The sequence below is a fragment of the Coregonus clupeaformis genome, unplaced genomic scaffold (genome assembly GCF_020615455.1).
Source record: "Coregonus clupeaformis isolate EN_2021a unplaced genomic scaffold, ASM2061545v1 scaf0565, whole genome shotgun sequence".
NCBI lineage: Eukaryota > Metazoa > Chordata > Actinopteri > Salmoniformes > Salmonidae > Coregonus > Coregonus clupeaformis.
Window position 1 is genome coordinate 204066 of NW_025534020.1, and position 26974 is coordinate 231039.

Genomic DNA, 26974 nt, shown 5'->3' on the forward strand with positions numbered 1-26974 from the left:
AGACAAATTCCTAGAGGAAAACCTGGTTCAGTTTGCTTCCCAACAGACGCTGGGAGCCAAATTCACCTTTCAGCAGGACAATAACCTAAAACACAAGGCCAAATATACACTGGAGTTTCTTACCAAGAAGACATTGAATGTTCCTGAGTGGCCTAGTTACAGTTTTGACTTAAATCGGCTTGAAAATCTATGGCAGACTTGAAAATGGTTGTCTAGCAATGATCAACAACCAACTTGACAGAGCTTGAAGAATTATAAAAATAATAATATGAAAATATTTTACAATCCAGGTGTGCAAAGTTCTTAGAGACTTACCAGAAAGATTCACAGCTGTAATCGCTGCCAAAGGTGATTTTAACATGTATTGACTCAGGGGTGTGAATACTTATGTAAAATTAGATATTTCTGCATTTCCTTTTCAATACATTTGCTAAAATATCTAAAAACACATTTTCACTTTTTGTCATTATGGGGTCTTGTGTGTAGATGGGTGAGGGGGGAAAAAAACAATGTCATCCATTTTGAACTGAGGCTGAAACACAACAACATGTGGAATGAGTCCAGGGGGGTCTGAATACTTTCTGAATGCACTGCACAACAGATTGATAGTGTGCATCATTTTGATATGGACAGAGCAGAGAGATCCGTAGCCAATCAGAGAATATTACATTTGTCTCTGTCTCAGATGCCATATCGTTCCCTAAACAGTACTATATATGGGGACAGGGTGTCACTAGACGTCTTCTGTATCTCTGAGTTCCCAGCTATAGTAACGAACAAATCAATTAAATCAATCAATCAATGGATTGATCAGTCACAGCTCCCATCCTCCCATCCGTCCCTCCACCGCTCATCCACGCGGGAACAGTCAAACCGCTGCTTCCCCAGCCGAGCGTTAACGTCGTTATGGATGCCACACAGCCACTGGGAGAGGGCATGACGACTACTGGCGTCTGGCTGATTGGTCTTCAACCTTGAGGAAACAGGAAGTGATGTCATTAGTAAACACTGTGGTCGGGGTTCCTGCCTGGATCTGACAATGCCTGGATAGGTATTTAACACATCAGCTAACCACATATGATATAGCAATCTGACGCCCGAGTGGATTACGTGACATGCAATGCAACTCCTGGGTATCTAGTTGGACAGGAAGTGGACCTGTGTCTGCTGCCAGTCACCCAGCCATCTGTGACCTTTAACCCACTAGAACCAAATAATACAAACGCTCAACACCAGCCACAAAAGCAGCTAACGTAACACACATTAACATAACACCTGACCTCTAACCTCTAACCTCTAACCCACGACCAAAAACACCTGACCCCTGACCTTGTCCGCAGGTCCTCAGCACACTCCTGGCAGGGGAAGACCTTAGAGAAGAGGTTGATGAACTGTCCCATGTCTGTCTGCTGTCTGGGGGAGGGCCGGTCTGGGTAGTAGGCTGCCATGGTGTGCAGGAAGGACCAGGTGTTACGCCCTAACTCTTCCCTGTCCGGCGGACACTCCGGCTGCCGCTGGGGCTCCACACGCTCAGCCTGGGCCGCCTACACACACACACACACACACACACACACACACACACACACACACACACACACACACAGGGAGACAGACAGACAGACACATTCTGCTTGACTGACTGGTCTGATGGGCATTACCAAGTCATCATTACACAACATGATGAAACGCATGCAGAGTTAGTGGGGCTATCCACACTGACATCGTTCAGGTTTACTGATCTAAATAGGTCCTCTAGGACTAGATAATAACCTTGTTTCTAATCTAAATAGGTCCTCTAGGACTAGATAATAACCTTGTTTCTAATCTAAATAGGTCTTCTAGGACTAGATAATAACCTTGTTTCTAATCTAAATAGGTCTTCTAGGACTAGATAATAACCTCGTTTCTAATCTAAATAGGTCCTCTAGGACTAGATAATAACATTGTTTCTAATCTAAATAGGTCTTCTAGGACTAGATAATAACATTGTTTCTAATCTAAATAGGTCTTCTAGGACTAGATAATAACCTTGTTTCTAATCTAAATAGGTCTTCTAGGACTAGATAATAACATAGTTTCTAATCTAAATAGGTCTTCTAGGACTAGATAATAACATTGTTTCTAATCTAAATAGGTCTTCTAGGACTAGATAATAACCTTGTTTCTAATCTAAATAGGTCCTCTAGGACTAGATAATAACATTGTTTCTAATCTAAATAGGTCTTCTAGGACTAGATAATAACATAGTTTCTAATCTAAATAGGTCTTCTAGGACTAGATAATAACATTGTTTCTAATCTAAATAGGTCCTCTAGGACTAGATAATAACCTTGTTTCTAATCTAAATAGGTCCTCTAGGACTAGATAATAACCTTGTTTCTAATCTAAATAGGTCTTCTAGGACTAGATAATAACCTTGTTTCTAATCTAAATAGGTCTTCTAGGACTAGATAATAACCTCGTTTCTAATCTAAATAGGTCCTCTAGGACTAGATAATAACATTGTTTCTAATCTAAATAGGTCTTCTAGGACTAGATAATAACATTGTTTCTAATCTAAATAGGTCTTCTAGGACTAGATAATAACATCGTTTCTAATCTAAATAGGTCTTCTAGGACTAGATAATAACCTCGTTTCTAATCTAAATAGGTCTTCTAGGACTAGATAATAACATAGTTTCTAATCTAAATAGGTCTTCTAGGACTAGATAATAACATCGTTTCTAATCTAAATAGGTCCTCTAGGACTAGATAATAACCTTGTTTCTAATCTAAATAGGTCTTCTAGGACTAGATAATAACCTTGTTTCTAATCTAAATAGGTCTTCTAGGACTAGATAATAACCTCGTTTCTAATCTAAATAGGTCCTCTAGGACTAGATAATAACATTGTTTCTAATCTAAATAGGTCCTCTAGGACTAGATAATAACATTGTTTCTAATCTAAATAGGTCTTCTAGGACTAGATAATAACCTCGTTTCTAATCTAAATAGGTCTTCTAGGACTAGATAATAACCTCGTTTCTAATCTAAATAGGTCCTCTAGGACTAGATAATAACATTGTTTCTAATCTAAATAGGTCTTCTAGGACTAGATAATAACCTTGTTTCTAATCTAAATAGGTCCTCTAGGACTAGATAATAACCTTGTGTCTAATCTAAATAGGTCCTCTAGGACTAGATAATAACATCGTTTCTAATCTAAATAGGTCCTCTAGGACTAGATAATAACATTGTTTCTAATCTAAATAGGTCCTCTAGGACTAGATAATAACCTTGTGTCTAATCTAAATAGGTCCTCTAGGACTAGATAATAACCTTGTTTCTAATCTAAATAGGTCTTCTAGGACTAGATAATAACATCGTTTCTAATCTAAATAGGTCTTCTAGGACTAGATAATAACCTAGTTTCTAATCTAAATAGGTCCTCTAGGACTAGATAATAACCTCGTTTCTAATCTAAATAGGTCCTCTAGGACTAGATAATAACCTCGTTTCTAATCTAAATAGGTCCTCTAGGACTAGATAATAACCTCGTTTCTAATCTAAATAGGTCCTCTAGGACTAGATAATAACCTTGTTTCTAATCTAAATAGGTCCTCTAGGACTAGATAATAACCTTGTTTCTAATCTAAATAGGTCCTCTAGGACTAGATAATAACTTTGTTTCTAATCTAAATAGGTCTTCTAGGACTAGATAATAACCTTGTTTCTAATCTAAATAGGTCCTCTAGGACTAGATAATAACCTTGTTTCTAATCTAAATAGGTCCTCTAGGACTAGATAATAACCTCGTTTCTAATCTAAATAGGTCTTCTAGGACTAGATAATAACATCGTTTCTAATCTAAATAGGTCTTCTAGGACTAGATAATAACATCGTTTCTAATCTAAATAGGTCCTCTAGGACTAGATAATAACCTTGTTTCTAATCTAAATAGGTCTTCTAGGACTAGATAATAACATCGTTTCTAATCTAAATAGGTCTTCTAGGACTAGATAATAACCTTGTTTCTAATCTAAATAGGTCCTCTAGGACTAGATAATAACCTTGTTTCTAATCTAAATAGGTCTTCTAGGACTAGATAATAACATCGTTTCTAATCTAAATAGGTCTTCTAGGACTAGATAATAACATCGTTTCTAATCTAAATAGGTCCTCTAGGACTAGATAATAACATTTACATATTTACATTTTAGTCATTTAGCAGACGCTCTTATCCAGAACCTCGTTTCTAATCTAAATAGGTCCTCTAGGACTAGATAATAACCTTGTTTCTAATCTAAATAGGTCCTCTAGGACTAGATAATAACCTCGTTTCTAATCTAAATAGGTCTTCTAGGACTAGATAATAACCTTGTTTCTAATCTAAATAGGTCCTCTAGGACTAGATAATAACCTTGTTTCTAATCTAAATAGGTCCTCTAGGACTAGATAATAACCTTGTTTCTAATCTAAATAGGTCCTCTAGGACTAGATAATAACCTTGTTTCTAATCTAAATAGGTCTTCTAGGACTAGATAATAACCTCGTTTCTAATCTAAATAGGTCTTCTAGGACTAGATAATAACATAGTTTCTAATCTAAATAGGTCTTCTAGGACTAGATAATAACCTTGTTTCTAATCTAAATAGGTCCTCTAGGACTAGATAATAACCTTGTTTCTAATCTAAATAGGTCTTCTAGGACTAGATAATAACCTCGTTTCTAATCTAAATAGGTCTTCTAGGACTAGATAATAACCTCGTTTCTAATCTAAATAGGTCCTCTAGGACTAGATAATAACCTTGTTTCTAATCTAAATAGGTCTTCTAGGACTAGATAATAACCTTGTTTCTAATCTAAATAGGTCCTCTAGGACTAGATAATAACCTTGTTTCTAATCTAAATAGGTCCTCTAGGACTAGATAATAACATCGTTTCTAATCTAAATAGGTCCTCTAGGACTAGATAATAACCTAGTTTCTAATCTAAATAGGTCTTCTAGGACTAGATAATAACATCGTTTCTAATCTAAATAGGTCTTCTAGGGCTAGATAATAACCTTGTTTCTAATCTAAATAGGTCCTCTAGGACTAGATAATAACCTTGTTTCTAATCTAAATAGGTCCTCTAGGACTAGATAATAACATCGTTTCTAATCTAAATAGGTCTTCTAGGACTAGATAATAACCTTGTTTCTAATCTAAATAGGTCCTCTAGGACTAGATAATAACATAGTTTCTAATCTAAATAGGTCCTCTAGGACTAGATAATAACATCGTTTCTAATCTAAATAGGTCCTCTAGGACTAGATAATAACATCGTTTCTAATCTAAATAGGTCCTCTAGGACTAGATAATAACCTTGTTTCTAATCTAAATAGGTCCTCTAGGACTAGATAATAACCTCGTTTCTAATCTAAATAGGTCCTCTAGGACTAGATAATAACCTCGTTTCTAATCTAAATAGGTCCTCTAGGACTAGATAATAACCTTGTTTCTAATCTAAATAGGTCTTCTAGGACTAGATAATAACATCGTTTCTAATCTAAATAGGTCTTCTAGGACTAGATAATAACATAGTTTCATCAACATTTTCGTGAACAGTAGAGCCCTGGCTGAGTCATAACAATGTGACCGTTTCCAGAGGTGTCCACGAAGCAACAGTTTATCAGCTCCATAAACAGTTTATCAGCTCCATAAACAGTTTATCAGCTCCATAAACAGTTTATCTGTAACGATCCCGGCTGTCTGAGTCGGGTCCTGGTCGTAATCTCCAGTTTCCCGAGGGTTCGGGAACGCTCCGGGGAGCGCTCTGGTTTCCGCACCTGCTTCCCATTAGCAATCTGCACACCTGGGCCTAATCAGCACCTTTCTTAGGCTCTGGCCCAACATCCAGTTCCTGCCGGATCGTTAGCCATGAACAGTAGGTGTATCTGCGTATCAGTTTTGAGTGCTAGCGTGAGTTTTGGTTGTTTTGTACTTTGTCGAAGTTTTTGTGTCCTTACCTCCGTTTTTGTTCCACCTGCAGTCACACGTCCGGAACCTTCACCCCACCTCTGCCTGATGGTCGGCGGCTGCCGAGCCATCACTGGACCAAGTACTGCACCCCCAACTACTCACCCACGCCGCCCGCTCTGTCCCTGGATTATTCTGCACCTTTTTGTTATCTGAATAAACCCTCACTTTCGTTCAACTCTCCTTGTCCTGGTCTGCTTCTGGGTTCTGGCTGAGGGAACTGTGACAGAACGATCCGGCCAATTATGAACCCAGCGGACCTGGACTCCGTTCGCCATGCCATTACCCAGCAGGAGAAGATGTTGGGCCATCATAGCACGGTACTACAGGAGATCGCGGTGTCAGTTCGGAACCTTTCTACCGGCCTGATGGAGGTCCAGAACCAACGCCAGTGTCCGGTGGAGGACCCACTACGGTTTCACCCATCTCGCCTGCCGCTTCTGAAGTTGTGTCCCTCCGTGAGCCCAAGGTTCCGACGCCGGAGAAATATGAGGGGGAGCTGGGAAGATGCCGTTCCTTCCTTATGCAGTGTGGATTAGTGTTCGATCTACAGCCCTACTCTTATGCCACTGACAAGGCTAGGATAGCCTTTTTGATTGAGTTGCTGCGTGGTCGAGCGCTGGAGTGGGCTTCAGCCGTTTGGGAACGACAGGATCCCTGCATGGCTTCATACCAGGGGTTCACGGCCGAGATGAGGAAGCTCTTCGACCATTCCGTCCGAGGGAGGGACGCAGCTAGGCGTCTGTTTTCCCTTCACCAAGGAACTCGCCGCGTGGCCGACTTCGTGATCGAGTTCAAGACGTTGGCTGTGGAGAGTGGGTGGAACGAGGAGTCTTTGCAAGCGGCCTTTTACCAGGGCCTGTCGGAGCAGCTCAAGGATGAGTTGATCTCCTATCCGGAGCCTAGTGACCTGGACAGCTTGGTAGCCTTGTCTATTCGGGTGGATAATCGAGTCCGAGAGCGAAGGAGGGAGAAGCAATGGGGTCCGTCCAATCGATCAGCTTCTCAGTTCCCAGTCGGGTCGGGTGGTGGACCAGAACACGTCGATCATTCTCCACCACTAAGGATTAGTGGAGAGGACCTCTCTCCCGATTCTGAACCCATGCAAGTGGGGCGGCACGGGTTAACCAAGGAGGAGCGTCAACATAGACGTAAGACCAACTGCTGCCTCTACTGTGGTCGCTCGGGACATTACATCTCCACTTGTTCCCGGCGGTCGTCAAACTGCCCGGCTCGCTAAAGTTGGGAGGACTTTTAGCGAGCCAGTTTCAACCTCTCAGTACCTCTGTCAGACCCCGCTTCCGGCTACCCTTGTGAACAGGAATCAGAGCTTAGCGCTTAACGCTTTTATCGATTCAGGTGCCGATGGAAGCTTTCTTGATGCCGAGTTGGTGGAACAGCTGGGGCTTTCCAAGGAGCAATTGCCGGAAGCCATTGAGGCGACCACTCTGAACGGCAGTAGTCTGGCACGTATCACGATGAGGACTGAACCGGTTAAGATGCGGTTGTCGGGGAATCATTCTGAGATGATTTCATTTTTCATTCTGCCGTCTTCCCATGTTCCTCTGGTCCTTGGATACCCCTGGCTGAAGGAACACAATCCCACGTTCGATTGGGTGACGGGCAAGGTAACGAGTTGGAGCCTTGATTGTCATGCTAACTGTCTCAAGACTGCCTGCCCCCATTCGGTTCCCAGTCAGGTGATTGAGGCTAAACCCCCAGATTTGTCCCTGGTTCCCGAGACATATCACGATTTGGGGGAAGTTTTCAGTAAGCAGAAGGCTCTGTCACTTCCTCCCCACCGACCATATGATTGTGCCATCAACCTGGTTCCTGGAGCTGTCTACCCCAAGGGAAGGTTATACAGTATCTCCCGACCTGAACGTGAGGCGTTGGAGACCTACATCAAGGAGTCCCTAGCTGCTGGTCTCGTTCGTCCCTCGTCATCACCCCTGGGGGCAGGATTCTTCTTTGTGGGAAAGAAGGATGGCTCTCTTCGACCGTGTATTGATTATCGGGGGTTGAATGACATCACGGTCAAGAACAAGTATCCCCTGCCCTTGATGAGTTCTGCCTTCGACTCCTTACAGGGTGCTACGGTGTTCACCAAGCTAGACCTACGCAATGCGTATCACCTGGTCCGGATCAGAGAGGGGGACGAGTGGTTGACGGGTTTCAATACACCGATGGGTCACTCGAGTATCAGGTGATGCCGTTTGGACTGACCAATGCTCCAGCGGTATTCCAGAGTATGGTGAACAACGTCCTGAGAGATATGATCGGTCTCTTCGTGTTTGTTTACCTGGATGACATTCTGATCTTCTCGAAGGAACCTTCCGACCACGTCCAGCATGTCCGGCAGGTTCTGCAGCGATTGTTGGAGAATCGCCTGTTCGTGAAGGCCGAGAAGTGCGAGTTTCACGCCCACACTACATCCTTTCTCGGGTACATCATCTCCAGGGGTGAGATTAGGATGGATCAGGAGAAGGTTAGAGCGGTTCTGGAATGGGCCCAGCCCGGTACGAGATTGCAACTCCAGAGATTTTTGGGGTTTGCGAATTTCTACCGCAGATTCATCCGGGATTACAGCCGTGTGGCCGCTCCATTAACTGCCTTGACTTCCAGCATCAGGACCTTCAAGTGGAATCCGGAGGCGGATCGAGCGTTTCTGGATTTGAAGAGGCGATTCACCAACGCACCGATTCTCTCTCAACCGGACACGGCCCGTCAGTTCGTCGTTGAAGTGGACGCGTCTGATGTGGGAGTTGGCGCCATCCTGTCGCAGCGATGCTCCACGGACAGTAAACTCCATCCCTGCGCCTACTACTCTCGTCGCCTTTCGCCTGCGGAGAGGAATTACGATGTGGGTAACCGGGAGCTTCTCGCGGTGAAACTTGCCTTGGAGGAGTGGCGCCACTGGTTGGAGGGGGCGGAGCAACCGTTTATTGTCTGGACTGACCACAAGAATCTTGCTTACGTGCAATCGGCTAAACGTCTCAACTCCCGTCAGGCCAGGTGGGCGTTGTTTTTCGGACGATTCAAGTTTGTCCTGACGTTCCGACCTGGATCTAAGAACGGCAAGGCGGACGCCTTGTCCCGGATGTTCTCCAAGACGGAGGAGAGTGGGTCCAAGACCGAGACTATTCTCCCCCGGAACTGCGTCGTGGGAGCAGTTATGTGGAGGATTGAGGAGGAGGTGCTGGCGGCCCTTCGGACTCAGCCCGGTCCCGGTAACGGTCCACCCGGTCGGTTGTTTGTGCCAGAGTCGGTTCGTCCTGCTGTTCTCAAATGGTCCCACGCCAGTAAGATGGCTTGTCACCCTGGCGTGGCTCGGACAATGGCGTTTCTTCGCAGACGTTTTTGGTGGCCTGCCATGGCCGAGGATACTCGGGGTTTTGTGGCTGCCTGTCCAGTGTGTGCGCAGAATAAGAGTACCAATCGGCCCAGCTCTGGACTACTTCACCCCCTTCCTATTCCCCGGCGTCCATGGTCGCATCTGGCCCTGGACTTCGTCACGGGGTTGCCCGCTTCTGAGGGGAACACGGTCGTTCTGACTATCGTGGACAGGTTCAGCAAGTTCGCCCACTTTGTGCCTATTGCCAAGCTTCCCTCTGCCTCGGAGACGTCCGAGATCCTGGTCAGGGAGGTTTTCAGGGTCCACGGTTTGCCCAGTGATATCGTTTCCGACCGTGGCCCTCAGTTTACCTCTGCTGTCTGGAAGTCCTTCTGTTTGGCCATTGGAGCTACAGTCAGTCTCACATCTGGTTTTCACCCCCAATCCAATGGTCAGGCGGAGAGAGCCAACCAGAAGATGGAATCCACGCTACGCTGTCTGGTCTCTTCCAACCCCACCTCCTGGGCCTCTCAGTTGCCTTGGGTTGAGTATGCCCACAATACTCTCCCTACATCTGCCACTGGGATGTCTCCCTTCCAGTGCCTGTATGGCTACCAACCTCCCCTGTTCCCTTCTCAGGAGAAGGAGCTCTCTGTGCCTTCTGTTCAGGCCCATATTCGTCGTTGCCACCGGACCTGGCATCGGGCCAGAAAGGCACTCCTTAGAGGTTCGGACCGGTATCAGCTCCAGGCGAATCGTCGCCGGACCCCCGCTCCCACCTATACCATCGGAGATAGGGGTTTGGTTGGCCACACGGGATCTTCCGTTACGGACTGAGTCTAGGAAGTTGTTACCGAAGTTTATTGGTCCGTTTGTGGTGGAGAGGGTGATCAATCCAGTGGCAGTGCGACTCAAACTACCGAGGACGCTCAGAGTCCATCCCACCTTTCATGTCTCCTGCCTCAAGCCTGTCTTCCTCAGTCCTCTGTTGCCTCCTCCGCCTCCTCCTCCTCCTCCTCGGATGATCGGAGGTGGTCCTGCCTACACGGTGCGTCGCATTATGGATTCCAGACGGCGGGGCCGGGGTTTCCAGTATCTCGTGGACTGGGAGGGGTATGGTCCTGAAGAGAGGAGTTGGATTCCACGGCGACAGGTCCTAGATGCGGATCTCATCAGGGACTTTTACCGCCTCCATCCTGGCGCTCCGGGAGTCCGCCCGGTGGCATTCGTCGGAGGGGGTACTGTAACGATCCCGGCTGTCTGAGTCGGGTCCTGGTCGTAATCTCCAGTTTCCCGAGGGTTCGGGGAACGCTCCGGGAGCGCTCTGGTTTCCGCACCTGCTTCCCATTAGCAATCTGCACACCTGGGCCTAATCAGCACCTTTCTTAGGCTCTGGCCCAACATCCAGTTCCTGCCGGATCGTTAGCCATGAACAGTAGGTGTATCTGCGTATCAGTTTTGAGTGCTAGCGTGAGTTTTGGTTGTTTTGTACTTTGTCGAGTTTTTGTGTCCTTACCTCCGTTTTTGTTCCACCTGCAGTCACACGTCCGGAACCTTCACCCCACCTCTGCCTGATGGTCGGCGGCTGCCGAGCCATCACTGGACCAAGTACTGCACCCCCAACTACTCACCCACGCCGCCCGCTCTGTCCCTGGATTATTCTGCACCTTTTTGTTATCTGAATAAACCCTCACTTTCGTTCAACTCTCCTTGTCCTGGTCTGCTTCTGGGTTCTGGCTGAGGGAACTGTGACATTATCAGCTCCATAAACAGTGACGTTTTCTCAAACAAGTAGCTTTACGGTAGGTTTGGCGCGAATAAACTTCAGTCAAGAGGACAGTCCGTCAGTTTCTAAAAGGCCAAATCGAAAGAAACGCGTGTTTTTTACTCGAGTGAACGAGCGTGTACACGCTGGAATTAAGAATGCACGTTAGTTGAAACGGGCCGCGAACGTCAGTACGCGGTAAAGCCACGTAACGCCCCGGCCGCCCAGAGTGACAGGTTCTGTTGTGTACTTCCCTAGAAGTGAGGACGGAGATAATAGCAACATAATATTCAGTGCTGTCTAATATGAGTATAATGAAGCCTGTTTCTTTGTGATGTTTTCTGTCCTCGGATACAGAGAGCTGTGAAAGCCTGTCCGCAGATGAAGAGGTCCCAGTGAAGAGCGGTGGTTCTCAGTCCTGGTCCCGGGGACCCAAAGGGGTGCACGTTTTAGTTTTTGCCTTAGCCTTACACAGCTGATTCAAATGATCAACTCATCATCAAGCTTCAAGTGGTATTTATGTATTCATTTGTGATGCTATCCTTGATATGATCCTGCTGTTGTCACATGCACATGATTTGTTATAAGAGATATTATACTTTAGTAATCCACAATGACCTGGTGATGTAAAAGTCGAATAATGACATTATCTTCCATATTCTTACAGATAATGAGCATTTTGTAAAGTGTTCAGACCCCTTCCCTTTTTTTCCACATGTTGTTACGTTACAGCCTTATTCTAAAATGGATTTAATTATTTTCCCCCTCATCAATCTACACACAATAGCCCATAATGACAAAGCGAAAACAGGTTTTTAGAAATGTGTGCAAATGTATTACAAATAAAAAACAGAAATACCTTATTTACGTAAATATTCAGACCCTTTGCTATGAGACTCGAAATTGAGCTCAGGTGCATCCTGTTTCCATTGATCATCCTTGAGATGTTTCTACAACTTGATTGGAGTCCACCTGTGGTAAATTCAATTGATTGGACATGATTTGGAAAGGCACACACCTGTCTATATAAGGTCCCACAGTTGACAGTGCATGGCAGAGCAAAAACCAAGCCATGAGGTCGAAGGAATTGTCCGTAGAGCTCCGAGACAAGATTGTGTCGAGGCACAGATCTGGGGAAGGGTACCAAAACATTTCTGCTGGTTGAGAGAATGCCAAGAGCGTGCAAAGCTGTCATCAAGGCAAAAGGTGGCTACTTTGAAGAATCTCAAATATAAAATATATTTAGATTTGTTTAACACTTTTTTGGTTACTACATGATTCCATATGTATTATTTCATAGTTTTGATGTCTTCACTATTATTCTACAATGTAGAAAATAGTAAAAAAAATTAAGAAAAACCCTGGAATGAGTAGGTGTGTCCACACTTTTGGATGACCAGTGAGATATACCTGCTGGAGCGCAGACTACGGGTGGGTGCTGCTATGGTGACCAATGAGCTAAGATAAGGCGGGGATTTGCCTAGCAGTGATTTATAGATGGCCTGGAGCCAGTGGGTTTGACGACGAACATGTAGTGAGGACCAGCCAACAAGAGCGTACAGGTCACAGTGGTGGGTAGTGTATGGGGCTTTGGAGACAAAACGGATGGCACTGTGATAGACTACATCCAATTTGCTGAGTAGAGTGTTGGAGGCTATTTTGTAAATGACATCGCCGAAGTCAAGGATCGGTAGGATAGTCAGTTTTACGAGGGCATGTTTAGCAGCATGAGTGAAGGAGGCTTTGTTGTGAAATAGGAAGCCGATTCTAGATTTAACTTTGGATTGGAGATTCTTAATGTGAGTCTGGAAGGAGAGTTTACAGTCTAACCAGACACCTAGATATTTGTAGTTGTCCACATACTCTAGGTCAGACCCGCCGAGAGTAGTGATTCTAGTCGGGTGGGCGGGTGCCAGCAGCGTTCGATTGAAGAGCATGCATTTAGTTTTACTAGTGTTTAAGAGCAGTTGGAGGCTACGGAAGGAGTGTTGTATGGCATTGAAGCTCGTTTGGAGGTTTGTTAACACAGTGTCCAATGAAGGGCCAGATGTATACAAAATGGTGTCGTCTGCGTAGAGGTGGATCTGAGAGTCACCAGCAGCAAGAGCGACATCATTGATATACACGGAGAAAAGTGTCGGCCCGAGAATTGAACCCTGTGGCACCCCCATAGAGACGGCCAGAGGTCCAGACAACAGGCCCTCCGATTTGACACACTGAACTCTATCTGAGAAGTAGTTGGTGAACCAGGCGAGGCAGTCATTTGAGAAACCAAGGCTATTTAGTCTGCCAATAAGAATGCGGTGATTGACAGAGTCGAAAGCCTTGGCCAGGTCGATGAAGACGGCTGCGCAGTACTGTCTATTATCGATCGCGGTTATAATATCGTTTAGGACCTTGAGCGTGGCTGAGGTGCACCCATGACCAGCTCGGAAACCGGATTGCATAGCGGAGAAGGTACGGTGGGATTCGAAATGGTCGGTGATCTGTTTGTTAACTTGGCTTATGTTCATAGCTATGTTCATAGCTAGGTTCATAGCTAACTAGCTAATATTGACATGTAACAGTCATTTTCTGCCATTAATGATTGACTGGTGGAAGCAATTAAAACTCCTGTTCTGAACTAATATTTACACCAAACGTTTTAGGGTCCAAACACAGCTAGCTACACATCCATAGGCATACAGGTACAGTGAGGGGGAAAAGTATTTGATCCCCTGCTGATTTTGTACGTTTGCCCACTGACAAAGACATGATCAGTCTATGATTTTAATGGTAGGTTTATTTGAACAGTGAGAGACAGAATAACAACAAAAAAATCCAGAAAAACACATGTCAAAAATGTTATAAATTGATTTGCATTTTAATTAGGGAAATAAGTATTTGATCTCTCTGCAAAACATGACTTAGTACTCGGTGGCAAAACCCTTGTTGGCAATCACAGAGGTCAGACGTTTCTGGTAGTTGGCCACCAGGTTTGCACACATCTCAGGAGGGATTTTGTCCCACTCCTCTTTGCAGATCTTCTCCAAGTCATTAAGGTTTCGAGCCTGACGTTTGGCAACTCGAACCTTCAGCTCCCTCCACAGATTTTACATGGGATTAAGGTCTGGAGACTGGCTAGGCCACTCCAGGACCTTAATGTGCTTCTTCTTGAGCCACTCCTTTGTTGCCTTGGCCGTGTGTTTTGGGTCATTGTCATGCTGGAATACCCATCTACGACCCATTTTCAATGCCCTGGCTGAGGAAAGGAGGTTCTCATCTCCCGAGTGGTGCAGTGGTCTAAGGCACTGCATCGCAGTGCTAGCTGTGCCACTAGAGATCCTGGTCCGAATCCAGGCTCTGTCGCAGCCGGCCGCGACCGGGAGACCCATGGGGCGGCGCACAATTGGCCCAGCGTCGTCCAGGGTAGGGGAGGGAATGGCCGGCAGGGATGTAGCTCTGTTGGTAGAGCATGGCGTTTGCAACGCCAGGGTTGTGGGTTCGATTCCCACGGGGGGCCAGTATGAAAATGTATGCACTCACTTACCTGTAAATCGCGTCTGCTAAATTACGTAAATGTAAAATGAATGGGAAGCGGTGTTTCACCGCGCGGTGCCGCCCACTAGTGTTCACGGGCCGTCCTGCGCTTCAAATGACAAAACAAGTCTATTTTCCTCATGTCTCCGCGAAGCAATGCTGGTCAAGTGAGCAGATAAATTGTCTGAAAATAGACTCTTTGTGCATTGTTACGTCTGGAATTGTGACACGTATAGTTAAACATGGGTCTATTTAGTGTTGATACGTTTAGCTGCCAGTGCCAATAATACATATCTGAAAACAATTAACTTTATGCCTTCCTTTATTGATTTCGAGTACAGGCATTTACCCTTGGCAGGCGGCTGGGAAAGTCGAGGAACTCCATTCAAGAGAGAATACTGTTATCTAGAAAGAAGGAGACCAGATAAATTCTTTATAAACCGCTAGGCCGTTTTAGCTAGAACTTTCCTCACTTTCATGACCTAATGTAACAGGAGGCAGGTACGATGGCTCCCGGTGGCTCCCGGTGGTTCCCGTATCCGTACGAGTGAAAAGGAACACACAACAATCATTCACAAGGGCTTCATAGCGAACATAACAAATACAACGGTTTATTGTGGATTCTCCTGATAATTACGTTGGCATACGCTACGCAGTGTATGTGAATTGACTCTCGCTCGCAAAATTTGACGTAATTGACGGCTTCTTTTCTGTGTGATTTGGGCTTAACTGTAGTTGATGTTTCTCACAGTCTGCCTGGCTGCTCCCCGTGGTGAACCCAGCTCACCTGTGACGCTGCTGCTGGGCTCTGCGGCGTTTTCTGGACCTTCATCCACGACTTGAAGTCGGTACAAGCCCTGCACGGCTTCTTCTTCGGTTCTCCGGTCTGCTCCGGGTCCTTACCGGGGCTGGCCTCCGGGGGCCTGCCGGTTATGATGGGGAACCTCTGGACCGCGGGCAGGCTCTCGGTGGATGATCCTCCGGTGGACGCGGCCATGTCCGCTGTGTAACTGTGGGATGGATCTGTCATCGGAACAGAACTGAAGGACGCTTCCGTTATAACGCTTTATAACTACTCCTCCATGTGTTCTGTACATGACACCCGGCCTCTATTTTCACCAACTACACATGTCTGAATTAATTCTAAACTTGTAGGACAGTAAGTCCACTCGAACAGTGTTCTGTAAACTATTAGAGAATTGACTAGGAAATATATTTCCAGGTAGTTAGATGTTTTGTTCCCCACCGGATTGAAAAGAGAACGGAACCCTCCAGTTCCGGTTTGTGATGTCATTTTTCTATGCATGCAGCTGAGCCGAACACATTTAAAGTGTATATTTCATAGATATTACTACATGCTAATCAGTTTTTGTGTTTGTTTGTTAACTTCTTTGTTTTATAGTTAAAATCTGTAGTTTTCATTTGATTGACCAATTATCGTGGTTATCCTTTTCACTACTTGGCTAACACAGAAAGCTAACGCTAGTTAGCCAGGCTATTGTGGAGGTGCAGTGCTAACGCTAGTTAGCCAGGCTATTGTGGAGGAGCAGTGCTAACACGTTTCAGTCACAGGAGGTTGGTAGCACCTTAATTCGGGAGGACGGGGGGGGGCTCGTGGTAATGGCTGGAGCGGAATGGTGTCAAACACATGGTTTCTATGGGTTTGCTAGTCCGTTCGCTCTGTTCCAGCCATTATTATGAGCCGTCCTCCCCCCCAGCAGCCTCCACTGGTTTCAGTATGATGTGTCTGTCTCTCTCCAGGCAGTAACCAGTCTGATGTGTCTGTCTCTCTCCAGGCAGTAACCAGTCTGATGTGTATGTCTTTCTCCAGGCAGTAACCAGTCTGATGTGTCTGTCTCTCTCCAGGCAGTAACCAGTCTGATGTGTCTGTCTCTCTCCAGGCAGTAACCAGTCTGATGTCTGTCTCTCCAGGCAGTAACCAGTCTGATGTGTCTGTCTCTCTCCAGGCAGTAACCAGTCTGATGTGTCTGTCTCTCTCCAGGCAGTAACCAGTCTGATGTGTCTGTCTCTCTCCAGGCAGTAACCAGTCTGATGTGTCTTGTCTCTCTCCAGGCAGTAACCAGTCTGATGTGTCTTGTCTCTCTCCAGGCAGTAACCAGTCTGATGTGTCTGTCTCTCTCCAGGCAGTAACCAGTCTGATGTGTCTGTCTCTCTCCAGGCAGTAACCAGTCTGATGTGTCTGTCTCTCTCCTGGCAGTAACCAGTCTGATGTGTCTGTCTCTCTCCTGGCAGTAACCAGTCTGATGTCTGTCTCTCCAGGCAGTAACCAGTCTGATGTGTCTGTCTCTCTCCAGGCAGTAACCAGTCTGATGTGTCTGTCTCTCTCCTGGCAGTAACCAGTCTGATGTCTGTCTCTCTCCTGGCAGTAACCAGTCTGATGTGTCTGTCTCTCTCCAGGCAGTAACCAGTCTGATGTGTCTGTCTCTCTCCAGGCAGTAACCAGTCTGATGTGTCTGTCTCTCTCCTGGCAGTAACCAGTCTGATGTGTCTGTCTCTCTCCAGGCAGTAACCAGTCTGATGTGTCTGTCTCTCTCCAGGCAGTAACCAGTCTGATGTGTCTGTCTCTCTCCAGGCAGTAACCAGTCTGATGTGTCTGTCTCTCTCCAGGCAGTAACCAGTCTGATGTGTCTGTCTCTCTCCAGGCAGTAACCAGTCTGATGTGTCTGTCTCTCTCCGGGCAGTAACCAGTCTGATGTGTCTGTCTCTCTCCAGGCAGTAACCAGTCTGATGTGTCTGTCTCTCTCCAGGCAGTAACCAGTCTGATGTGTCTGTCTCTCTCCAGGCAGTAACCAGTCTGATGTGTCTGTCTCTCTCCAGGCAGTAACCAGTCTGATGTGTATGTCTCTCTCCTGGCAGTAACCAGTCTGATGTGTCTGTCTCTCTCCAGGCAGTAACCAGTCTGATGTGTCTGTCTCTCTCCAGGCAGTAACCAGTCTGATGTGTCTGTCTCTCTCCTGGCAGTAACCAGTCTGATGTGTCTGTCTCTCTCCAGGCAGTAACCAGTCTGATGTGTCTGTCTCTCTCCAGGCAGTAACCAGTCTGATGTGTCTGTCTCTCTCCAGGCAGTAACCAGTCTGATGTGTCTGTCTCTCTCCAGGCAGTAACCAGTCTGATGTGTCTGTCTCTCTCCAGGCAGTAACCAGTCTGATGTGTCTGTCTCTCTCCAGGCAGTAACCAGTCTAATATGTCTGTCTCTCTCCAGGCAGTAACCAGTCTAGAAGTGTAACCTTCCCGCCGTGACAACATGGGTATCCTGGAGAAGATAGGAGAGATAGAGAGAGAGATCTCTCGAACACAGAAAAACAAAGGTAAGACGGAGAGGTCTGCCGAGAGTGGCCGGCTGATTAGCTAGCCAGTTACTCTGATGTCAGTCACGCCTCGCTAGTGGGGTCTGTCTACCCAGGACATTTCAATCAACCCATGTCACAATGAGAGTGGGAGCACGAATTAGTGTGCTGATTGCCTGGGCTCTGAACACTAATTAGTGGGCTGACTGCCTGGGCTCTGAACACTAATTAGTGGGCTGACTGCCTGGGCTCTGAACACTAATTAGTGGGCTGACTGCCTGGGCTCTGAACACTAATTAGTGGGCTGACTGCCTGGGCTCTGAACACTAATTAGTGGGCTGACTGCCTGGGCTCTGAACACTAATTAGTGGGCTGACTGCCTGGGCTCTGAACACTAATTAGTGGGCTGACTGCCTGGGCTCTGAACACTAATTAGTGGGCTGACTGCCTGGGCTCTGAACACTAATTAGTGGGCTGACTGCCTGGGCTCTGAACACTAATTAGTGGGCTGACTGCCTGGGCTCTGAACACTAATTAGTGGGCTGACTGCCTGGGCTCTGAACACTAATTAGTGGGCTGACTGCCTGGGCTCTGAACACTAATTAGTGGGCTGACTGCCTGGGCTCTGAACACTAATTAGTGGGCTGACTGCCTGGGCTCTGAACACTAATTAATGGGCTGACTGCCTGGGCTCCGAACACTAATTAGTGGGCTGACTGCCTGGGCTCCGAACACTAATTAGTGGGCTGACTGCCTGAGCTCTGAACACTAATTAATGGGCTGACTGCCTGGGCTCTGAACACTAATTAGTGGGCTGACTGCCTGGGCTCCGAACACTAATTAGTGGGCTGACTGCCTGGGCTCCGAACACTAATTAATGGGCTGACTGCCTGGGCTCTTCTCTACCTTGCTCTTGTTACCCAGTACCAGAGAAACTATAAGTTGTTGAACCAACCTAATCTTCCCGCTATTTTCCCGCGTGTGTGTGTGTGTGTGTGTGTGTGTGTGTGTGTGCAGCCACTGAGTACCATCTGGGTCTGCTGAAGGCTAAGCTAGCTAAGTACCGCGCCCAGCTGCTGGAGCCCTCGAAGTCAGCAGGAGCCAAAGGAGAGGGCTTCGATGTCATGAAGTCTGGAGACGCACGTGTCGCACTGATAGGCTTCCCCTCCGTTGGAAAGGTGGGTCAGACAGGAAACAGACTGAGCACGCTCACAACATGTCCCCTCTTCTAGTCCTGTGTGTTAACTCATGTCTCTGTCCTCTAGTCCTCTGTGTTAACTCATGTCTCTGTCCTCTAGTCCTGTGTGTTAACTCATGTATCTGTCCTGTCCTCTAGTCCTGTGTGTTAACTCATGTCTCTGTCCTCTAGTCCTGTGTGTTAACTCATGTCTCTGTCCTCTAGTCCTCTGTGTTAACTCATGTCTCTGTCCTCTAGTCCTGTGTGTTAACTCATGTCTCTGTCCTGTGTGTTAACTCATGTCTCTGTCCTGTCCTCTAGTCCTGTGTGTTAACTCATGTCTCTGTCCTGTGTGTTAACTCATGTCTCTGTCCTCTCCTCTAGTCCTGTGTGTTAACTCATGTCTCTGTCCCCTCCTCTAGTCCTGTGTGTTAACTCATGTCTCTGTCCTGTCCTCTAGTCCTGTGTGTTAACTCATGTCTCTGTCCTGTCCTGTGTGTTAACTCATGTCTCTGTCCTGTAGTCCTGTGTGTTAACTCATGTCTCTGTCCTGTCCTCTAGTCCTCTGTGTTAACTCATGTCTCTCTCCTCTAGTCATGTGTGTTAACTCATGTCTCTGTCCTGTCCTGTGTGTTAACTCATGTCTCTGTCCTTTAGTCCTCTGTGTTAACTCATGTCTCTGTCCTCTAGTCCTCTGCGTTAACTCATGTCTCTGTCCTCTAGTCCTCTGTGTTAACTCATGTCTCTCTCCTCTCCTCTAGTCCTCTGTGTTAACTCATGTCTCTCTCTAGTCCTCTGTGTTAACTCATGTCTCTCTCCTCTCCTCTAGTCCTGTGTGTTAACTCATGTCTCTGTCCTCTAGTCCTCTGTGTTAACTCATGTCTCTCTCCTCTCCTCTAGTCCTCTGTGTTAACTCATGTCTCTCTCCTCTCCTCTAGTCCACCTTCCTCAGTCTGATGACAGCAACAGCCAGTGAAGCAGCTTCCTATGAGTTCACCACCCTCACCTGTATCCCTGGAGTTATAGAGGTACACCCCCCACCCTCACCTGTATCCCTGGAGTTATAGAGGTACACCCCCCCCCACCCTCACCTGTATCCCTGGAGTTGTAGAGGTACACCCCCCCCACCCTCACCTGTATCCCTGGAGTTATAGAGGTACACCCCCCCACCACCCTCACCTGTATCCCTGGAGTTATAGAGGTACACCCCCCCCCCCACCCTCACCTGTATCCCTGGAGTTATAGAGGTACACCCCCCCCCCACCCTCACCTGTATCCCTGGAGTTATAGAGGTACACCCCCCCCCACCCTCACCTGTATCCCTGGAGTTATAGAGGTACACCCCCCCCCCACCCTCACCTGTATCCCTGGAGTTATAGAGGTACACCCCCCCCCCACCCTCACCTGTATCCCTGGAGTTATAGAGGTACACCCCCCACCCTCACCTGTATCCCTGGAGTTATAGAGGTACACTCCCCCCCCACCCTCACCTGTATCCCTGGAGTTATAGAGGTACACCCCCCCCACCCTCACCTGTATCCCTGGAGTTATAGAGGTACACCCCCCCCCACCCTCACCTGTATCCCTGGAGTTATAGAGGTACACCCCCCCACCCTCACCTGTATCCCTGGAGTTATAGAGGTACACCCCCCCACCCTCACCTGTATCCCTGGAGTTATAGAGGTACACCCCCCACCCTCACCTGTATCCCTGGAGTTATAGAGGTACACCCCCCCCCCACCCTCACCTGTATCCCTGGAGTTATAGAGGTACACCCCCCCACCCTCACCTGTATCCCTGGAGTTATAGAGGTACACCCCCCACCCTCACCTGTATCCCTGGAGTTATAGAGGTACATCCCCCCACCCTCACCTGTATCCCTGGAGTTATAGAGGTACACCCCCCCCCCACCCTCACCTGTATCCCTGGAGTTATAGAGGTACACCCCCCCCCCACCCTCACCTGTATCCCTGGAGTTATAGAGGTACACCCCCCCACCCTCACCTGTATCCCTGGAGTTATAGAGGTACACCCCCCCCACCCTCACCTGTATCCCTGGAGTTATAGAGGTACACCCCCCCCCCCACCCTCACCTGTATCCCTGGAGTTATAGAGGTACACCCCCCCCACCCTCACCTGTATCCCTGGAGTTATAGAGGTACATCCCCCCACCCTCACCTGTATCCCTGGAGTTATAGAGGTACACCCCCCCCACCACCCTCACCTGTATCCCTGGAGTTATAGAGGTACACCCCCCCCACCCTCACCTGTATCCCTGGAGTTATAGAGGTACACCCCCCCCCCCCACCCTCACCTGTATCCCTGGAGTTATAGAGGTACACCCCCCCCACCCTCACCTGTATCCCTGGAGTTATAGAGGTACACCCCCCCCCCACCCTCACCTGTATCCCTGGAGTTATAGAGGTACACCCCCCCCCACCCTCACCTGTATCCCTGGAGTTATAGAGGTACACCCCCCCCCACCCTCACCTGTATCCCTGGAGTTATAGAGGTACACCCCCCCCACCCTCACCTGTATCCCTGGAGTTATAGAGGTACACCCCCCCCCACCCTCACCTGTATCCCTGGAGTTATAGAGGTACACCCCCACCCTCACCTGTATCCCTGGAGTTATAGAGGTACACCCCCCCCACCCTCACCTGTATCCCTGGAGTTATAGAGGTACACCCCCCCACCCTCACCTGTATCCCCTGGAGTTATAGAGGTACATCCCCCCCACCCTCACCTGTATCCCTGGAGTTATAGAGGTACACCCCCCCCCCACCACCCTCACCTGTATCCCTGGAGTTATAGAGGTACACCCCCCCACCCTCACCTGTATCCCTGGAGTTATAGAGGTACACCCCCCCCACCCTCACCTGTATCCCTGGAGTTATAGAGGTACACCCCCCCCCCACCCTCACCTGTATCCCTGGAGTTATAGAGGTACACCCCCCCCACACTCACCTGTATCCCTGGAGTTATAGAGGTACACCCCCCCACCCTCACCTGTATCCCTGGAGTTATAGAGGTACATCCCCCCCCCACCCTCACCTGTATCCCTGGAGTTATAGAGGTTCCCCCCCCCCACCCTCACCTGTATCCCCTGGAGTTATAGAGGTACACCCCCCCCACCCTCACCTGTATCCCTGGAGTTATAGAGGTACACCCCCCCCCACCCTCACCTGTATCCCTGGAGTTATAGAGGTACACCCCCCACCCTCACCTGTATCCCTGGAGTTATAGAGGTACACCCCCCCCCACCCTCACCTGTATCCCTGGAGTTATAGAGGTACACCCCCCACCCTCACCTGTATCCCTGGAGTTATAGAGGTACACCCCCCCCACCCACCCTCACCTGTATCCCTGGAGTTATAGAGGTACACCCCCCCCACCCTCACCTGTATCCCTGGAGTTATAGAGGTACACCCCCCACACTCACCTGTATCCCTGGAGTTATAGAGGTACACCCCCCCCCCACCCTCACCTGTATCCCTGGAGTTATAGAGGTACACCCCCCCCACCCTCACCTGTATCCCTGGAGTTATAGAGGTACACCCCCCCCCCCACACTCACCTGTATCCCTGGAGTTATAGAGGTACACCCCCCCCACCCTCACCTGTATCCCTGGAGTTATAGAGGTACACCCCCCCCCACCCTCACCTGTATCCCTGGAGTTATAGAGGTACATCCCCCCCCACCCTCACCTGTATCCCTGGAGTTATAGAGGTACACCCCCCACCCTCACCTGTATCCCTGGAGTTATAGAGGTACATCCCCCCCCACCCTCACCTGTATCCCTGGAGTTATAGAGGTACACCCCCCCCACCCTCACCTGTATCCCTGGAGTTATAGAGGTACACCCCCCCCACCCTGACCTGTATCCCCTGGAGTTATAGAGGTACATCCCCCCCTCACCTGTATCCCCTGGAGTTATAGAGGTACATCCCCCCCACCCTCACCTGTATCCCTGGAGTTATATACCATATACCACACCCCCTCACACCGTACCCACACCCCCACACACCATACCACACCATACCACACCCCCCACACCGTACCACACCCCCCACCATACCACACCACCCACACACCCTCACACTGTACCACCCCCCCACACACCATACCACACCCCCACACACCATACCACACCCTCACGCACCATACCACACCCCCACACCACACCCCCACACACCATACCACACCACCACATACCACACCACCCACACCCCCACACCGTACCACACCATACCACACCCCCACACACCATACCACACCCCCCTCACACCGTACCCCACCCCCCACACACCGTACCACACCATATACCACACCCCCTCACACCGTACCACACCATACCACACCCCCTCACACCGTACCCCACCCCCTCACACCGTACCACACCATACCACACCCCCACACACCATACCACACCCCCTCACACCTTACCACACCATACCACACCCTCCACACCGTACCACACCCCCACACACCATACCACACCACCCAATCACCCTCACACTGTACCACCCCCCCACACACCATACCACACCCCCACACACCATACCACACCCCCACACACCATACCACACCCTCACACACCATACCACACCCCCACACCACACACCATACCACACCCCCCACACCACACACCATACCACACCGAACCACACCATACCACACCATACCACACCCCCACACACCGTACCACACCATACCACACCCCCACACCATACCACACACCATACCACACCCCCACACACCGTACCACACCATACCACACCCCTCACACCGTACCATACCACACCCCCCACACACCGTACCACACCCCCTCACACCGTACCACACCCCCACACACCGTACCATACCACACCATACCACACCCTCACACACCATACCACACCCCCACACACCATACCACACCCCCACACACCATACCACACACCATACTACACCACCCACACCGTACTACACCCCACACACCATACCACACCATACCACACCCCCACACACCGTACCATACCACACCATACCACACCCTCACACACCATACCACACCATACCACACCATACCACACCCCCACACACCATACCACACACCATACTACACCACCCACACCGTACTACACCCCACACACCATACCACACCATACCACACCCCCACACAACATACCACACCCCCACACACCGTACCACACCATACCATACGCCCTCACACCGGACCACACCATACCACACCCCCACACACCATACAACACCCCCTCACACCGTACCACACCCCCACACACCGTACCACACCATACCACACCCCCTCACACTGTACCACACCCCCTCACACCGTACCACACACCCACACACCATACCACACCCCCACACACCATACCACACACCGTACCACACACCGTACCACACACCACACCATACCACACACCATACCACACCCCCACACACCATACCACACACCATACCACACCCTCACACCATACCACACCATACCACACCCCCTCACCCTCTCACACCGTACCACACCATACCCCCACACACACCATACCACACACCGTACCACACATACCACACCCCCACACACCATACCACACCCCCTCACACAGTACCACACCGTACCACACCCCCACACACCATACCACACCACCCACACACCCTCACACTGTACCACACCCCCCACACACCATACCACACCCCCACACACCATACCACACCACCCACACATCCTCACACTGTACCACACCCCCCACACACCATACCACACCTTTTGGTTACTGGCTCAATGCTCTTAATTAACTGTCCTACACACACACACACACCGTACCACACATATACACACACACACACACACACCGTACCACACATATACACGCACCTATACACACACACACACACACACGTACCACACATATACACGCACCTATACACATACACACACACACCGTACCACACACATACACGCACCCACACACACACACACACCGTACCACACATATACACGCACCTATACACATACACAAACACACACACACCGTACCACACATATACACGCACCTATACACACACACACACCGTACCACACATTTTTACACACACACACACACTGACAGCCAGTGCTATGAGTGGTGTATAATAATCCATCCTGTTGTCCTCTCCAGTATAATGGAGCCAACATCCAGCTGCTGGATCTGCCGGGAATCATAGAAGGGGCTTCCCAAGGTACAGTAACTGGTTACCACGATGGCTATCTACTGTAGAGGGGGTTGGAATCATAGAAGGGGCTTCCCAAGGTACAGTAACTGGTTACCACGATGGCTATCTACTGTAGAGGGGGTTGGAATCATAGAAGGGGCTTCCCAAGGTACAGTAACTGGTTACCACGATGGCTATCTACTGTAGAGGGGGTTGGAATCATAGAAGGGGCTTCCCAAGGTACAGTAACTGGTTACCACGATGGCTATCTACTGTAGAGGGGGTTGGAATCATAGAAGGGGGCTTCCCAAGGTACAGTAACTGGTTACCACGATGGCTATCTACTGTAGAGGGGGTTGGAATCATAGAAGGGGCTTCCCAAGGTACAGTAACTGGTTACCACGATGGCTATCTACTGTAGAGGGGGTTGGAATCATAGAAGGGGCTTCCCAAGGTACAGTAACTGGTTACCACGATGGCTATCTACTGTAGAGGGGGTTGGAATCATAGAAGGGGCTTCCCAAGGTACAGTAACTGGTTACCACGATGGCTATCTACTGTAGAGGGGGTTGGAATCATAGAAGGGGCTTCCCAAGGTACAGTAACTGGTTACCACGATGGTTATCTACTGTAGAGAGGGGTTGGAATCATAGAAGGGGCTTCCCAAGGTACAGTAACTGGTTACCACGATGGCTATCTACTGTAGAGGGGGTTGGAATCATAGAAGGGGCTTCCCAAGGTACAGTAACTGGTTACCACGATGGCTATCTACTGTAGAGGGGGGTTGGAATCATAGAAGGGGCTTCCCAAGGTACAGTAACTGGTTACCACGATGGCCATCTACTGTAGAGGGGGTTGGAATCATAGAAGGGGCTTCCCAAGGTACAGTAACTGGTTACCACGATGGCTATCTACTGTAGAGGGGGTTGGAATCATAGAAGGGGCTTCCCAAGGTACAGTAACTGGTTACCACGATGGCTATCTACTGTAGAGGGGGTTGGAATCATAGAAGGGGCTTCCCAAGGTACAGTAACTGGTTACCACGATGGCTATCTACTGTAGAGGGGGTTGGAATCATAGAAGGGACTTCCCAAGGTACAGTAACTGGTTACCACGATGGCTATCTACTGTAGAGGGGGTTGGAATCATAGAAGGGGCTTCCCAAGGTACAGTAACTGGTTACCATGATGGCTATCTACTGTAGAGGGGGTTGCTGCCGCGATTAGGAGCCAAAACGGTGTTGAAACGTTACAGATACAAATGCCACGAGTAGAGCCTTATTATACATGTCGGAGAGGCTTGTGTGTCCTACATAACGGATTTCTGTCTATCTTGAACGTTCCCAAACATTGCGTCCTGCTGAACGCGCCCCTGGTGGAACTCAAGAGAGACTTTTGTTATCTCTCAATAATGTGGGTGGGATTAATATAGTGCACGGTGTTATCTCTGTGCTATTAATATAGAGCACTGTGTTATCTCTGAGCTATTAATATAGAGCACTGTGTTATCTCTGTGCTATTAATATAGAGCACCGTGTTATCTCTGAGCTATTAAAATAGAGCATTGTGTTATCTCTGAGCTATTAATATAGAGCATTGTGTTCTCTGAGCTATTAATATAGAGCACTGTGTTATCACTGAGCTATTAATATAGAGCACTGTGTTATCTCTGAGCTATTAA

At 48.5% G+C, this 26974-nt stretch overlaps 2 protein-coding genes across 3 annotated transcripts in view; one reads left to right on the forward strand and one right to left on the reverse strand.

Moving 5' to 3' along the window:
* Positions 1-437: 437 nt before the first annotated feature.
* On the reverse strand, positions 438-15776 carry gfer (growth factor, augmenter of liver regeneration (ERV1 homolog, S. cerevisiae)). Its single transcript, XM_041900134.2, has 3 exons — positions 15405-15776; positions 1330-1544; positions 438-973 (listed from the first exon to the last, which is right to left on the reverse strand). Exons 1-3 carry the CDS (start codon positions 15645-15647, stop codon positions 811-813), a joined length of 621 nt encoding a protein of 206 aa, XP_041756068.2. The 5' UTR covers positions 15648-15776; the 3' UTR covers positions 438-810.
* A 42-nt stretch (positions 15777-15818) lies between these two features.
* drg2 (developmentally regulated GTP binding protein 2) overlaps positions 15819-26974 on the forward strand; it is a 37355-nt gene continuing 26199 nt past the window's right edge. Inside the window, exons 1-5 of one of the 2 annotated variants that reach the window (XM_045215954.1) lie at positions 15819-15897; positions 17841-17946; positions 18943-19103; positions 20041-20130; positions 25261-25321. In XM_045215954.1, the coding sequence (XP_045071889.1) occupies positions 17883-17946; positions 18943-19103; positions 20041-20130; positions 25261-25321 (376 nt within the window). In that variant the 5' untranslated portion in view covers positions 15819-15897; positions 17841-17882. Of the gene's footprint in view, positions 16193-17840; positions 17947-18942; positions 19104-20040; positions 20131-25260; positions 25322-26974 lie in introns of both variants that reach the window. The other variant, XM_045215953.1, reaches the window with a different exon arrangement.

Bases quoted from the DNA above. Each gene is read 5' to 3' on its own strand.
- gfer (XM_041900134.2), bottom strand. From the start codon at position 15,647: ATGACAGATCCATCCCACAGTTACACAGCGGACATGGCCGCGTCCACC. The intron at 1,545-15,404 runs GTGAGCTGGGTT...GTGTGTGTGTAG, and splicing joins GCCCAGCAGCAGCGTCACAG to GCGGCCCAGGCTGAGCGTGT. The intron at 974-1,329 runs GTCAGGGGTCAG...TGTTTCCTCAAG, and splicing joins GCTGAGGACCTGCGGACAAG to GTTGAAGACCAATCAGCCAG.